At 41.8% G+C, this 16,501-nt stretch overlaps 2 protein-coding genes across 5 annotated transcripts; one reads left to right on the top strand and one right to left on the bottom strand.

Moving 5' to 3' along the window:
• Nucleotides 1-1,974: 1,974 nt before the first annotated feature.
• On the bottom strand, nucleotides 1,975-10,622 carry LOC135519418 (interleukin-1 receptor-like 1). 2 transcript variants are annotated; one of them, XM_064944632.1, is made up of 12 exons: nucleotides 10,414-10,622; nucleotides 7,493-7,537; nucleotides 7,180-7,279; nucleotides 6,800-7,040; nucleotides 5,977-6,160; nucleotides 5,651-5,801; nucleotides 5,255-5,323; nucleotides 5,030-5,159; nucleotides 4,712-4,860; nucleotides 3,407-3,538; nucleotides 2,900-3,064; nucleotides 1,975-2,797 (listed from the first exon to the last, which is right to left on the bottom strand). In XM_064944632.1, exons 1-12 carry the CDS (start codon nucleotides 10,441-10,443, stop codon nucleotides 2,388-2,390), a joined length of 1,806 nt encoding a protein of 601 aa, XP_064800704.1. In that variant the 5' UTR covers nucleotides 10,444-10,622; the 3' UTR covers nucleotides 1,975-2,387. The 2 variants fall into 2 exon arrangements, with proteins under 2 accessions (XP_064800704.1, XP_064800705.1); XM_064944633.1 differs by lacking the exon at nucleotides 7,493-7,537.
• On the top strand, nucleotides 9,185-16,501 carry LOC135519417 (GTPase IMAP family member 8-like). 3 transcript variants are annotated; one of them, XM_064944631.1, is made up of 5 exons: nucleotides 9,185-9,240; nucleotides 9,509-9,671; nucleotides 12,945-13,646; nucleotides 13,807-15,018; nucleotides 15,130-16,501. In XM_064944631.1, the coding sequence occupies exons 3-5, from the start codon at nucleotides 13,067-13,069 to the stop codon at nucleotides 15,450-15,452; spliced, it is 2,115 nt and encodes a 704-aa protein (XP_064800703.1). In that variant the 5' UTR covers nucleotides 9,185-9,240; nucleotides 9,509-9,671; nucleotides 12,945-13,066; the 3' UTR covers nucleotides 15,453-16,501. The 3 variants fall into 3 exon arrangements, with proteins under 3 accessions (XP_064800703.1, XP_064800702.1, XP_064800701.1); XM_064944630.1 differs by lacking the exons at nucleotides 9,185-9,240; nucleotides 9,509-9,671 and adding an exon at nucleotides 11,035-11,432; XM_064944629.1 differs by lacking the exons at nucleotides 9,185-9,240; nucleotides 9,509-9,671 and adding an exon at nucleotides 12,634-12,735.

Genomic DNA, 16,501 nt, shown 5'->3' with positions numbered 1-16,501 from the left:
CACTGGCGCCCTGTGCTCTTCACAGATGAAAGCAGGTTCACACTGAGCACGTGACAGTCTGGAGACGCCGTGGAGAACGTTCTGCTGCCTGCAACATCCTCCAGCATGACCGGTTTGACGTGGGTCAGTCATGGTGTGGGGTGGCATTTCTTTTGGGGGGCTGCACAGCCTGCCCGCCAGAGGTAGCCTGACTGCCATTAGGTACCGAGATGAGATCCACAAACCCCTTGTGAGACCATATGCTGGTGCTGTTGGCCCTGGGTTCCTCCTAATGCAAGACAATGCTAGACTCATGTGGCTGGAGTGTGTCAGCAGTTCCTGCAAGAGGAAGGCATTGATGCTATGGACTGGCCCGCCCGTTCCCCAGACCTGAATCCAATTGAGCACATCTGGGACATACATTTAAGTCATTTAGCAGATCATGTCTCGCTCCATCCACCAACGCCACGTTGCACCACAGACTGTCCAGGAGTTGGCGGATGCTTTAGTCCAGGTCTGGGAGGAGATCCCTCAGGAGACCATCCGCCACCTCATTAGGAGCATGCCCAGGCGTTGCAGGGAGGTCATACAGGCATGTGGAGGCCACACACACTACTGAGCCTCATTTTGACCTGTTTTAAGGACATTACATCAAAGTGGGATCAGCCGGTAGTGTGGTTTTCCACTTTAATTTTGTGTGACACTCCAAATCCAGACCTGGGTTGATAAATTTGATTTCCATTGATCATTTGTGTGTCAGCACATTCAACTATGTAAAGAAAAAAACATTTAATAAGAATATTTAATTCATTCAGATATAGGATGTGTTATTTTAGTGTTCCCTATATTTGTTTGAGCAGTGTATATTACTCCTATAGAATTTCCAAAAGATCAAAAGAGTCCATATTAACAAAGGAAATTGAAGGACTAACAGTACAGTTAGATAGCAATAAAAACTGAGGCAAAGAATAAGTTAGAGGAAAAAGAAATTGAGGAACTTTGCACCGTGCACCTGGCAACCTTGACTTTGTTGTCCTTAAGCCATTTTGCCACAACTTTGGAAGTATGCTTGGGGTCAATGTCCATTTGGAAGACCCATTTGCAACCAAGCTTTAACTTCCTGACTGATATCTTGAGATGTTGCTTCAATATATCCACATAATTTCAGTTCCTCATGATGCCATCTAATTTGTGAAGTGCACCAGGCCCTCCTGCAACAAAGCTCCCCCACAACATGATGCTGTCACCCCCGTGCTTTACGGTTGGGGTGGTGTTCTTCATCTTGCAAGCCTCCCCCTTTTTCCTCCAAACATAGCAATGGCCATTATGGTCAAACAGTTCTATTTTTGTTATCAGACCAGAGGACATTTCTCCAAAAATTACAATCTTTGTCCCCATGTGCAGTTGCAAACGGTAGCCTGGCTTTTTTTATGGCGGTTTTGGAGCAGTGGCTTCTTCCTTGCTGAGCGGCCTTTCAGGTTATGTCAATATAGGACTTGTTTTACTGTGGATATATGTACTATTGTACCTGTTTCCTCCAGCATCTTCACAACATCTTTTGCTGTTCTGGGATTGATTTGCACTTTTCACACCAAAGTAAATTAATCTCTAGGAGACAGAACAAGTCTCCATCCTGAGCGGTATGACGGCTGCGTGGTCCCATGGTGTTTATACTCGCGTACTATTGTTTGTACAGATGAACATGGTACCTTCAGGCGTTTTGAAATCACTCCCAACGATGAACCAGACTTGTGGATGTCTAAAAAAATAATTCTGAGGTCTTGGCTGATTTAATTGTATTTTCCCATGATGTCAAGCAAAGAGGCACTGAGTTTGAAGGTAGGCCTTGAAATACATCCACAGATACTCCTCCAATTGACTGAAATTAGAAGCTTGACTTCAACTGTATGTCACGATGGCAGCTGCCATAGACAGGTTGGTTGTTTAGCAACAAAACAGAACGGGTTGGTTTAGATAGTTTACATGTTGTCAATGTCCAGTCTCCAATGTTTATTGAAAACATAAAAAAGTTACACAATGAACCATTGTTCTCTCACAAATACATTGTTACAGTTGTTGGTTAGTAAAGAAGCACATTTTGCCATATTAGCATAAACATGACATCAGTCAAAATAAAAAAAGGTGGTATCAAGAACAAGATAAAACTAGCTGAAATTAGCCACTTACTATTCCCCACATCCAGAATAGCCATCCAGAATCACAACAACACACGGCCTTCTGCCACGTTGTACACATCGTTTTTGTGACGTTCTCAGCAAACCTGTGTATATCTCTGCACAGCACTGGAATAATTAATGATATTTATATTAATGGAATAAGGATTTTCAGAGAACCCAGACCTTCACACGCACTTCAAGTCCTCAGACCTGATTGTTCACATAGAACAGTCATATTAACTGGTTGTCAAAACTAGTCGAGTGGCGCGGCCAAGGCATCATGTAACGCACCCTCTTCCAGAAGCTTGAGTTGGGCAGCGTCGAACCACGCCTTCCCTCCTGCCACATTAAGGGGGCACTCTTGCGGACCAGGTGCTGCAGGCCGGGGGGTAGGTGTGTGTAGCCACCCTCCCCCATGTCCCCCAGCTGGATGAGGATGACGTTCATCTCACTGTGGACCAGAGCCTGGAGGAGCCCCACCTGACAGTCATAGTCCTCCGCTGTGGTCAACGAAGACGAGTAGCCCCATTGGCCACATGACCCTTGACCTCCTGAGCCTGACAATGTGCTTGAGCTGGGGGTCAGGATGACAATCAGCCTCCTGCTCAGCCGCATGCAGTCCTCCACCAACTCCTTGTCGCCTGGGGACAACAGAACAGAGAGGAGAGGGAGAAGTTAACTTTTGACTTTAGTACTGTTACATTTGCTTCTTAGAGGGTAGGACACAGTCTGAAAGAAACAACCTTCTCCAGGTAAGTCGTCTCTGCCGTGGATGAAGAGTCTAAAGCCACACTTCTGCTCCAGGACAGTGGGCAGAACGCTGCTCACAAAGTGATACACTTTCTCCTCCCTTTCCTTGTCTACGCCATCCATCTGGTAGACAACGTAAGCATCATAGACCTTCCCATCTGAAAACTCAGACAAAGAGGTTTCTGTCAAATCTCAGCAGGAAAGGAGTAGATTGTAGAGATTTGATTAAATTCTAGTTGAACTGAAATTGAGTTATTTTAATATAAATTTGCCCATTACTTCTACACTTGCAGTGGGACTGACCCCAGCCGGGACCTGTTGAGAAGGGCCTACTGCAGACAACTGCATTGCACAATCAGTGGGCCATGTATATGTAGTAATATGTTTATATGGTATCCAATACTATATAGATCATGTAGGCTGAATAAGCATTTCTGTACAATGAAAAATCTTTGTGAAATAACATCATTACACTTCAGTGTGTGGCTAGATGTTCTTACCCTCAGATCGACCACAGCATTTGAAAACTCCACGGATGAGGAGCGCCAGATCGATGTCAAAGATTTTGACAGCCACAGCAGCTAGCAAGAAGAAGAGCAGTAGCACCACACATAGACCCATAAACATAAACCCTGTTGGGGGGGGGGGGAGAGAGAGACAGGGAGAACACAACACCAAGAAAGTTACAGAGTTTGCATGTGTGATTTTGTGTGTCTGTGTGACATATACAGTTGAAGTCGGAGGTTTACATACACCTTAGCCAAATACATTTAAACTCAGTTTCACAATTCCTGACATTTAATCCTTGTAAAAATTCACTGTCTTAGGATCACCACTTTATTTTAAGAATGTGAAATGTCAGAATAATAGTAGAGAGAATGACTTATTTCAGCTTTCATCACATTTCCAGTAAGTCAGCATTGCCTTTAAATTGTTTAACTTGGGACAACCGTTTCGGGTAGCCTTCCACAAGCTTCCCACAATAAGCTGGGTGAATTTTGGCCCATTCCTCCTGACAGAGCTGGTCTAACTGAGTCAGGTTTGTTGGCCTCCTTGCTCGCACTCACTTTTTCAGTTCTGCCCACAGATTTTCAATAGGATTGAGGTCAGGGCTTTGTGATGGCCACTCCAATACCTTGACTTTGTTGTCATTAAGTAATTTTGCCACAACTTTGTAAGTATGCATGGGGTCAATGTCCATTTGGAAGACCCATTTGCGACCAAGCTTTAACTTCCTGACTGATATCTTGAGATGTTGCTTCAATATATCCACATCATTTCCCTCCCTCATGATGCCATCTAGTTTGTAAAGTGCACCAGTCCCTCCTGCAGCAATGCACCCCCACAGCATGATGCTGTTCTTCGGCTTGCAAGCCTCCCCCTTTTTCCTCCAAACATAACGGTGGTCATTATGGCCAAACAGTTCTATTTTTGTTTCATCAGACCAGAGGACATTTGTCCAAAAAGTACAATCTTTGTCCCCATGTGCAGTTGCAAACTGTAGTATGGCTTTTTTATGGCGGTTTTGGAGCAGTGGCTTCTATAGGACTCGTTTTACTGTGGATACAGATGCTTTTGTTACTGTTTCCTCCAGAGTCTTCACAAGGTCCTTTGCTGTTATTCTGGGATTGATTTGCACTTCTCATACCAAATTACGTTCATCTCTAGGAAACAGAAAACGTCTCCTTCCTGAGCGGTGTGACGGTTTCGTGGTCCCATGGTGTTTATACTTGCATACTATTGTTTGTACAGATGAACGTGGAGTGGTTGATGGAGTGATGTAATTTGTGGAGTGGTGCACTAACCTCTTAGCTTGAGAGTAACTACTGCATAATTCCATTTCTGGTCGTTCATTGCAACACATGTGAACTTTGACTGGAGGTCCCTCATAGTCACTGTGTTTATGGTCAGGATAGCTGTGAAGATATTCCGCATTGAAGATACCTCCACCTCGCTACAGTAACACATACACACAAAACATTCACACAGCGAATTCTCAACAGTAAATCTGGGGTCTTGCTTTCAAGGAAATGTGGTAATTCTGTTACCTTGTTCTCAAAAACAAGTGTGTGTGTGCTTGTGTGTATGCATGAATCCATGTGTGTGTGTGCATGTGTACCTACCTGGTGGTGTTCACCGAGTAGCCTTGCTGCTGCGAGCCCACTTTCACTCCATTCATCTCCCACCACAGGTGACAGTTGTCTTCAATGTTCTGCCCACAAAACGCTTCACACCTCAACTTCTTAGTGGTGTCTATGAAGAACAAGAGATACTATGAAGACAGAGATATTTCCTGGGCAAACCAAATCAAGCACAACACAAGTATTTGAGCCAGGTGTGATCCCTACACAGGTCAGTGGTCTCTGTGCTTCCGTTTATAGGCAGGTTGATCTGAGGAGGATGCGAGGCAGAGGGAGCTGAAGGAGACAAAACACACAGTTTAGTCAGAAAGATACTTTTGGAGACATTCAAAACGTTGTCACTGATGTTATTGATGATTGTTGCTGCCACAAAGACAACCAACATGTGATATGAGGGTTCCTGTTGCTTTTGATTCTGTTTGTTTGATATAAATGGAGCCTAATGTACCTAGTGTAGCCTAATAACCTGCTGTAATGTAGCCTAGAGTTTCCATGTTTGCTGACCCTGCTGCCATCTTGGATGAGGTTTCAGCAAAGCTAAAATCAAATAAATAAACTGCTGAGAGGATTGACAGAGCGGTCATCAAGTCACAACCTACATACCTTGGATCTTTAGTCTCCTGGATGCAGAAGTTTTGAGAACCGTCCCATTGTGCTCCCACGTGCACACACACGTATAGATGCCCTCGTCTGCTTTGGAGGCGCCATACACCCACAGATTTCTCTCAGACTTGTTTGGAATGAGACTGAAATTCTAAAATTAAAGACAAACAATTTGATAAACGTCTTTGCTGAAATAGCAGTAACACTCCTGATTCAACTAATCAAGAGCCGGTGCCACCCTTAGGAGCTCTAGGACAGGAGTTGAGAACCAATGTTGAGTTTTGCAGACTTGAGGTTTGTGTTAGCATTCTGGTCATGTTCAGTACCTTATACCAGGCTAAGTTTTCTTTTCCATCCTGGCATAGTTTTTCCACGGGGTCAGGACATGGGATAGCAATGTTGTCTGCTGACTCTGAGATATCGTTAAACAGGACTGAATGATCGAACGGTTGGGCTTTGACAACAATCACCTCTGTCACAAAAAATAGGCAGGTGCCTGCTGCATTTCTCCTGGAACATAAGCATACACAGTGTAACAGTTATCCAAAAGGTAACCAACAGGGTTCTAACTGAGGGCCAGCTTAAGAACCCTTTTAGGCTGTAGAGAGCAAATGTATTTTTCTAAGAGTATATATAGCCTGAAACTAAGCAGTATAAAAATGTGGAAAGTTTCCTTACGAGTCTTGGTTGGTCCTTCAGTGGGTCGAATATTGAGCCAAAATATCCACAGGAAAGTATTATTTACCCAACTTTTTAGAGTGCCAGAACTGCCGTAAATACCTGCAGAATTTGTGTCAATATGCATGCATCATTGTGCATGTCCTTCCGTCTTGTGCTTGGTCAGGAGCAAACATCTTTATTGCCACACACAGAGTTCTGCATTTTTAAGTCGGTAATAATAGTTCTGTGGATATTTTGTCTCCAATTTCAAGTCGGCAGAGTAAGTTTGAATAGAATTGTATTCAACGTTCATGCAAGTTTAAAGTTTGTTCTTTGTAAATGTGCATGCCTACCCTAGCCCTATGTACACATCCAGGTTCAACACTAACCCTAGACTCAACCCTCACCCTCCCAAACAGGGCTCCCTCGCTCTCAAGTACCAATGTAACCCCCCCCCCCACACACACACACACACAGTTGTTGTATTACCAGTAGGTGTAGTACTGATCAGAGTCGTTGATTAAAAGGGGGAGGAAGAAGAGCACCGGTCCATGATGATGCACACGCTCTTCCTCAGAGGACGGAAGCTCTTGGGTTCTGTTTCTGTACCAGGTAAACTCAGTCACGCTGGCCCAAACCAACTCACTCAGGTCATAGTAGGCTGGCAAACTAAGGGCCTCTCCCTCTGTCACAGTAGTTTCATAGTTGTCAAATAGTTGACATGGGGACTCTGACAAAACATGAACATACATTACCCGATTAAGTTACATGTGAAGGAAAAGAGGTCTATTGTTCAAGGTACAATATATTCACTATGCCTTGTAATAATGGGATGTAGAAATGTGTGAAATCTGAAGATGCTGCTATACCTGTATAATGACCTATTGTAGTGGGGTTTAAGGACACTTCTCTCTGGGCAGAAATCCTAGTCAAACTGAGGAGCAGAAACACAAGACCACCATCCACCAACTACAAGAGAAGGGGAACAACAAAAAAATAAATGTTACCTTATTGTAAAATCGGACAGGAACTATCATTCCACACAAGACCCTATAATAACACATCAGGACCATGCTTTACTTGTTTTTACAATACATGACATACTTATTTTCAAGAGGGAATAAAATACATATGCAGAAAACATTTTTAGGTTCAGAGTGAAGAATTACTGAAAGAGCATACCCTGAATGTGAAGGAGTACATTTTCTGTAAAACAGGAACTTGCAACTAGAAAGAACAAAAGTCACATTTCTCTTTCAATATGTTGTTAGGATAACCTGTTATAGATACAGCCGAAATTATGAAAATTGAAATGTTGACATAATATGGATGATTGAAATGGCCATTTAACATATCAAGCTTGAATGAAGAAAACATGACCTCTATGGAAAATATAGATGTTTTTTTTTTAAAAAAACATCAAATCACTTTGGTGCTATTTCACAAGCATATAAAGTGAGTTTTTTTTATAACTCTTAGTACAAAACTCCAAACTGGTAACACTTAATGCAGAAAGTCACGTTCGTAACCTTTTTGTGCATTAATTTGGTTTGGAGACATATTTTACCACACAACCTATTATCCAAAATATAAGTTTACTGTGAAATACCATGCAAACATTTATTTAATCAGCAAACACTTCTCAATTTAGTCATTTTAACAACCAGTTAATCCATTAGAAAAAATGCTGTACAGTAAATTGCAGTACATTACACTGTTTTCACATTAGGCAACACACTTGCAATACCCATAAAAATATACTGAAAATCTAATTGACATAATTTCTGTGATCAAACGTTCATTGAATACGTCTTTCACAATAATTGATGCAAAATAGAAATGTATTGTTCAGATATAAATTACAGCTAGGAATGAATGTTTTCCCCAAAATCTACCAAGTTTTAGTACAGGGAATAATTCATATTTATCCAGTGACCATTTAAAGCGTATTAAACCAAGATATGGTCTCTATGCCAGGGTTCTCCCCAAATAAGAGAGCGCTGAGCCACCTTGTTGACTTGGCTGCGTCACTATGTAATGATTTCAGATCAAATTAAACTGATATTTAGTAATGAGTATATATTTGATCGCCAATGACATTGTTGTGAATTTTGAAACAGGCTGTTTATAAATTCAGAGTGTTATCATGTTCCTCAATTAATTACGTCCATCAATGTCTGAGGACACCGGGAGATGTAGAAACCAGCCACTAGGGGCAACAGTGAGGGATGTTACCTTCAAGTAGGTTTCGGTTTTGCTAGGGTGTTGTGGATGGGCGTAAGTATCTGCTTCTGGTGTAAAAGGTTGCATATTTCGTTTTAAGCCTATCCCAAACCTTAACCATTCTGAGCTAATACATACCCTTAATATTTTGGAGTTAATGACTAAACTTAACCTTAAACACTTCAAAATTTGAAACAACTTTTTGTTCGTATGAGAAACATGAATGAATGTCTAACGTCACAAGACGTAGGCCTCCTAATTGTTCCTAGAATTTCTAAGCAAACCGATGGAGGCAGGGCTTTCTCCTATAGAGCGCCATTTTTATGGAATGGTCTGCCTACCCATGTCAGAGACGCAAACTCAGTCTCAACCTTTAAGTCTTTACTGAAGACTCATCTCTTCAGTGGGTCATATGATTGAGTGTAGTCTGGCCCAGGAGTGTGAAGGTGAACGGAAAGGCTCTGGAGCAACGAACCACCCTTGCTGTCTCAGCCTGGCCGGTTCCCCTCTTTCCAATGGGATTCTCTGCCTCTAACCCTATTACAGGGGCTGAGTCACTGGCTTACTGGTGCTCTTTTATGCAGTCCCTAGGAAGGGTGCGTCACTTGAGTCACTGATGTGATCTTCCTGTCTGGGTTGGCGCCCTGCCCTTGGGTTGTGCCGTGGTGGAGATCTTCGTGGGCTATACTCGGCCTTGTCTCTGGATGGTAAGTTGGTGGTTGAAAATATCCCTCTAGTGGTGTGGGGGCTGTTCTTTGGCAGTGGGTGGGGTTATATCCTTCCTGTTTGGCCCTGGTATCATCGGATGGGGCCACAGTGTCTCCTGACCCAGCCTCCAGTATTTATGCTGCAGTTGTTTATGTGTCGGGGGGCTAGGGTCAGTTTGTTATATCTGGAGTACTTCTCCTGTCTTATCCGGTGTCCTGTGTGAATTTAAGTATGCTCTCTCTAATTCTCTTTCTTTCTCTCTCCCAGAGGACCTGAGCCCTAGGACCATGCCTCAGGACTACCTGGCATGATGGCTCCTTGCTGTCCCAGATATCAGCTGATGTACGAAGGTCTATGGGGGTGGCAGGGTAGCCTAGTGGTTGGAGTGTTGGACAAGTAACCGAAAAGTTCTAATCCCTGAGCTGAGAAGGTACAAATCTGTTGTTCTGCCCCTGAACTGGCAGTTAACCCACTGTTCCTGGCTGTCATTGAAAATAAGAATTTGTTCTTAACTTACTTGCCTAGTAAAATAAAGGTCAAATAAAAATATTTGTTTTATTTGATGGCAGAGGGGTTAGAGTGTCTTTTACGTGTTTGGAATGTTGCCCAGCTGTATGTATATATTTCCAGGACAAATACAGAGAAGTTTTAATGTTATTTGACATGTTGTAACACTGGAAAGTTTTTATTGGAAAAATCCAACTCTAACTCGGTAGCGGTGCATGGGTAAAATGTGTTGTGATAATTGCGTTGTTTGTTCTATAACCTGTTAATTCATATGCCTTGCGACCGTGACAAAACCCAAATAAATTCAACCACACCTTTGTTTTTAATCACAAAACCAGATAGCAACCTCTGTCCAGTGAAGTCCACAATGCATAGTGCATGTACAGTAACAAACCGTTGCATGGCCAAGTAAGTTTCCGACATTTTCGGACCACTAAACAACTATTGTCTTAGAACCACAGTTACCGCAATTTGCAAAAACATGAGCTGCCTCCACTATTCCATCACCATTTAAACTTTAACATTTAAACATAACCAAATCACCACTGCTTGGTCTAATACAGTGACAACTAAAATCTACACAATAATTTAGTACAGTCAACGTAAGCTAAATATAATGTGGCGGTCTGATTTCCGTGTGCATGTAGAAAAACATGTTGACTCACCGTACTTGTAGAAAAAAAACGTTTTGTCATTAGCGTGTATCATTCTGTTATACAGTACACGCTTTACATTTTTGTTGTCCTAGGCTTCCTGGCTAAAATGCTTGTTCGCTAGCCTAACCAAATATGTTTATAACTAAACCAAGATAGACCACATGTTGTCCTTTCAAAAAAGAACAAACGAGTTATAGTGGGCAGAGCCAAGCACGCGCTAGCACACGTGCCTATTTCCGTTAGGAAACGCCTACTCTGAAGTGCGCGTGTGCAATTACTCAATTCGCTTTAACACTCCTTCTGAACGACCCAATTGTTTACAACTTTGGGAAAGGGTAAAGTCTACATAACGTAGTCCACTATGTTTGTAACTTATTCTAGTTCTGGGATAATTTGCAGAACGTCTGCCAAAATCCATCTTCTACCACTGCGCCCCCTCTCACTCACCATATGTGGTAGTGAGTGGAAACGCCAAGCGGATGCTTTACATTTATACATCCGTTGAAATATCTCATTGTTTTGTGGCATAACTTCAATTCGTGGGCAATATTATCTAGTTAACATTAGCCTTTTACATATTTTTATTTTATCTTTATTGAATTAGGCAAGTCAGTTAAGAACAAATTCTTATTTTCAATGACGGCCTAGGAACAGTGAGAACAGTGGGTTAACTGAACGACAGATTTGTACCTTGTCAGTCTGGGTGTTTGAACTTGAAACCTTCCCGTTGCTAGTCCAACGCTCTAACCACTAGGCTACCCTGCCGCCCCAATCCCCAACTACATATAACTTAGATCCTCTCAGGCCAGGCACAACAATGTATGAATTAATGGTTGGATCAGATTTGCCGTTATAATCATTGGCCAGTTCGGAGAATTAAGTAAGTCCAAATCCACAAGTCCAAATCCCTATCTCCAGTCGTGTCTAATTTAGGAAAGGGACAATTTTAGCTAGCTGGCTAGCTAGTCACCGGCGGACAGCAACACAATGAGTTGCAACAATTCAAGTTTTTCTGTCAATGACATGGAGTAAGTTTTGTAGACTTTACCCTTTAATTATTTAATTTATCTTATATATATATATATATTTATCTTATATATATATAAAAGATAAATTAAATAATAATAATTAAAAAAAAATATATACATTATATTCTTCCGCTTTGACATTACATGTTCGTTTTTGTAGATTGTTTATTTAAAAAAAATGCAATTAAATCTATTTTGATCACACATTGTAACACAATAAAATGTGAAGAAATCCAAGTCTGAAGACTTTGGCAAGGCACCGTATTAGTCACACGCTTCACACAGCCATATCACATTGAAACACCCATGTGTTTCAAATACCCATGGTTTATATGCAAGTCCTACCATAGACTTGGACTATGTGTGTTCCAAACTCTGAGGAGCTGTATATAATAGAAATATACAATTTACATAATGTAAATTATGAATATGTTGTATTGACTGAAATTTTAATTGTATTTAGAACCTTTGCTCACATACTTTGGAAATAACAGACCGTTTGAATGACAAGCTGAGAGTCAACTATCAAATCTTACACTGATACTATGATGTCTAAATGGTGTTTTCACTAAGGAGATGGGAAAACACAAATAATAATAGATCTCTTGCACAAGCAGGTTGAAGGGAGTGGGTCTCTTCAGTACAGTCTTCAACTGTATCGGAAGAAAATACTGTACACTAGATTGCAACCTCAGCCCTTTATTATTTAAGCTTAAAAGCCATCAGTGACTCCAGGAAGTCTTGCAATACTATCTCTAGGAGAAAGCTGGTTAAGTATTTTTCGAGAGTGACAGTAATTAATCAGGATTTCTTAACTGTAGCCAAGGCCCTATTACTTTTTGCATGGTTTGCAATCAGTTAATGCTCACTAAGGGATTATTGTACAGCCTGGCAGTGGGACAGCTGTTACATTCACTCTGAATTTGAATCTGAATAATAAAATCTTTTTGAGGAAGCGGATAAATACTTTTTTATGGCACACCATTCTAAACGTTACTTGATGTTAGATTAGCATTTTTGTATGGATAATTTTCTGACATTTGGTGTTCAATGACATGACAGAAATCACTAGATCCACGACCGAGGGGACGGTTTCAAATTATACTGTTACATCAGCAATGTGGGTGGAGTTACATTACAGTCAGGAGAAACTGGACTTTGACTGTTGACCAGCATGTCAAAACGAAGGATAATGGAAAGGATATTAGGGTTCAATGAGTATACTTCAGGGAAGTCCAACAAAGGGAATAAGAGAGAGAGAGAGAGAGGTACTAAATGGCTTCCAGAGCAAAGAGACAGAATGGTCAGTTACTGAGTTATATCTACCTTTTCAGTGCATTGCTTATAGTTTCCTCACATTTTATTTACAGTATATAGGCCTCGTCATCAATAGTAATATGTTATGTTGATTCTAGCTAAAATATTGGTCATATATTGGAAATTTGTTAAAACTGTAATGCCTAAATTCAAGTCTGGCATATTTTATAAAACATGTACTCTTCTCTCTAATAGGGGACCAGCGTACTCTCCCTGAGCTGAGAATCATCCTCCTGGGGAGGGATTGGCTGGAGAAGAGTCAAACAGGAAACACCATCCTGGACAGGAAGCTGTTTGACACCAGGAGGGGCGTGGAGATGTGTGTGAGGAGACAGAGTCTAGTGGATGGCCGGCAGGTCACTGTGGTCAACACATCAGACAGATGCATCCAGTACTCTGTGCAGGACCCTCTCCTTGTCCACCGCAACATAGAAGCCAGCATATCCATGTGTCAACCAGGTCCCCATGCCTTCCTCATGGTCATCCCTTTGAACTCATGCAAAGGCAGGGAATGGACAGTAGAGGGCCCCCTCAAGCTTCTCAACCACATACTCTGGAGACACATGATGGTAGTGTTTACCCAATGTGAGAAACTCAGGGGAATGTCACTAGAGGAACACATAGTGAGACATGGGTTTCTCCAGGAGATGGTGGAGAAGTGTGGGCATAGGTACCATGCTTTAAACACTAGGGCCAACACATGGGGCAATGTCACTCAAGTCCCAGAGCTGCTGAGGAAGATAGATGAAATGGTGGCAGGTGGTCCTGCTTATGTTGTCATGAATGAGAGGTTTTCAATGGCAATTGAAGTTAAGAGGATGGCAGAGGAGGAGAGGGCATGTTTGAGACGGATGAAGGTACAGAGACAGAGGGAAACACTCAGATCTCTGCTCAGGGGTGAGGATCGGGAGAATTCAAAACATATACTGTATATATATATATATTTTTTTTACCAAATGATTTCCCCAAAACTTTACCCTTACATTTGAATTGGTTTGGTACCATATCTGAAATCATGCAAATAGATTGTAATCTAATATAAATATCTCCCATTTAGGTAAGTCCCACCAACTATCTGAAGCTGAACAGAGAATCATGATAGTGGGACCTCGATTGGTTGGGAAGAGCTCATCTGGAAATAGCATCCTGGGTAAGAAAACCTTTGAGGCTGGACACATGACTTCACACAGTGTAAAAAGACAGGGTGACATCACCGTAAGACAAGTCACAGTGGTGGACACACCCGGGTGGCATGGGCGATACTGCACTGAGGACACTCCTGAAGTAGTAAGAATTGAGATTACCCAAGGTGCATCTCTTTGTGCTCCCGAGCCGCACGCTGTCCTTGTGGTCGTACGCTGTGACGAAACATTCACAGGGACAGACAGGTCAAGAGCAGAAGAAAAACTGAATCTGATTGGCCGGTCAGTCTGGAGTCAAGCTATAGTGTTGTTCACCTGGGGAGACAAGCTTGGCGACACAGCCATCGAACATCACATAGAGAGATGGCCTGCCCTTCAGTGGCTTGTCGATAAATGTAGCAACAGGTACCATGTATTTGATAACACAAGCCCGGCTGGAGGCCCTCAGGTCACAGAACTCCTGGAGAAAATTGAGGAGACAGTGATGGGAAACGATGGTGAACACTGGCTCAAAATGTACTGGGAGCTCAGGGAGAGCAAAAAGAAGTTGACAAAAAGCTCTGAGGAGATTGGGAGAAGACTAGAGGAGGAAGAGAGGGAGAATGACAAGCTTAAAAGGATGATTGAAGAGGAAGAGAGGAAAGTAGAGGAAATAGATAACCGATATGAGCAGAAAGATGGAATGTTGAAAGAGATGGAGCAGAGAAACACAATGAGAGAAAAGGAGATAGAAGACAGACATTTGGAGTACGAAAGAGAGAAGGAATCCCTCAAACAAATGTGTGTGGAGAAAGACAGAGCATTGGATCAGATGGAGAGGAAGCATCAAAGAGAAAGTAAAGAACTGAGAGACAAGATAGAAAACCTGGAAAAGAGAAAGTCTGAAAGAGAAGAGGAGTTGAATGCCATGATTGTTGAGATACAGAAGGAGTTACAAGAGAATAAACAAAGGTATGAAATGAAAGAGGTGGAGATATCAATGCTAGAGAGAGATGTAGCGGAGCTTAAGCAGCAGAATAAAGTGAGAGAAGACATGATCAACCATGTGAAGATTAAGGAGGATCGAATACAACTGCACAGAGTGGAAGCTACAGCACCCGCGGACATGGTGGACAACTCTTATCTAAGTGAGTGCGTTAATTGCCTCTATATCAGATCTCATTTAGCTATAAATGTAGTTAAAGTAAAATATGGTTCTTGTTCATGCTAAATCATAATGCATGCACTCTCTTTTACAGAGACTCAACACAGAAATTTGAGAAAGACACAGATGTTGTCACGGAAGGATGGTAAGAGGCAGAGGGACACAGCAGGACGAGAGCAGAGAGTTGGAGATGAGCAGAGAGAAGCACCATGGTTGAAGATTGGGGCAGCAGTATTGGGGGCAGTGGTTGGGGCCATGGCTGGCTCTGTGAGGGCACCACTAATTGCAGCCACAGGGACTACTATAGGGGCTGCAGCAGGGGTTCTGCTGGGGAGTTTACTGATACAAGAGGAAGAGGCCAGAGATAAGAAAGTGGTGTCTGATTCCCCTGAATGCCCCTATTTAATAAAAAATTAAAATCAGGATTGGTGGGTCCCTAGCGGGACATTTGAGCTAACGTAGGCTAATGCAATTAGCATGAGGTTGTAAGTAACAAGAACATTTCCCAGGACATAGACATATCTGATATTGGCAAAAAGCTTAAATTCTTGTTCATCTAACTGCACTGTCCAATTTACAGTAGCTATTACAGTGAAAGAATACCATGCTATTGTTTGAGGAGAGTGCACAGTTTTGAACATGAAAAGTTATTAGTAAGCAAATAAGGCATATCTGAGCAATCTTGATACAATATTTTGAACAGGAATGCAATGGTTCATTGGATCAGTCTAAAACTTTGCGCATACACTGCTGCCATCTAGTGGACAAAATCTAATTTGAACCTGGGCTGGAATAATACATCATGGCCTTTCTCTTGCATTTCAAAGATGATGGTAAATTTTTTTTAAACAGCTGGTTTCTTCTTTGTATTGTCTTTTACCAGATCTAATGTGTTATATTCTCCTACATCCCTTTAACATTTCCACAAATGTAAAAATCTTATCTTTCAAATGGTACCAAGAATATGCATACCCTTGCTTCAGGGCCTGAGCTACAGGCAGTTAGATTTGTGTGTGTCATTTTAGGCAAAAATTTAAATAAAAGGCGGTCGATCCTTAAGTTAACCTTTGAAACAAGCATTTCGCTACACTTGCATTAACATCTGCTGACCATGTGTATGTGGCCAGGACAATTTGATTTGATTTGAACAGTTGACCCAGCACACTGTAGAATCTGTTTGAGAAGCAGAATAGTAGTTCTGTAAAGAGTTTTAGGGAGACCGGTAAAAGGTAAAAGGAGCAACTAACGTCTTTGAATGAGGTGATAGTTTGCCCAAATTACATATGGTTTCCTAATTACCTTGGGTGACATTCCAGAACTATTCATAGACCGTGGCGCTAAGGTTATCTTTCATCAATTGCCCACGTTTTTTAATGATTTTGTTTACCTGATTTGTCGTATACTTTTATGTCTTGTATTTATACTGCTGCAATCAAATTACTCTATATTGAGACAGTAAAGAATTC

This window comes from Oncorhynchus masou, chromosome 29 (genome assembly GCF_036934945.1).
Source record: "Oncorhynchus masou masou isolate Uvic2021 chromosome 29, UVic_Omas_1.1, whole genome shotgun sequence".
NCBI classification, from domain to species: domain Eukaryota; kingdom Metazoa; phylum Chordata; class Actinopteri; order Salmoniformes; family Salmonidae; genus Oncorhynchus; species Oncorhynchus masou.
The sequence above is the reverse complement of the archived record's forward strand: the minus strand, read 5'-3'. Positions and strand labels throughout refer to the sequence as shown.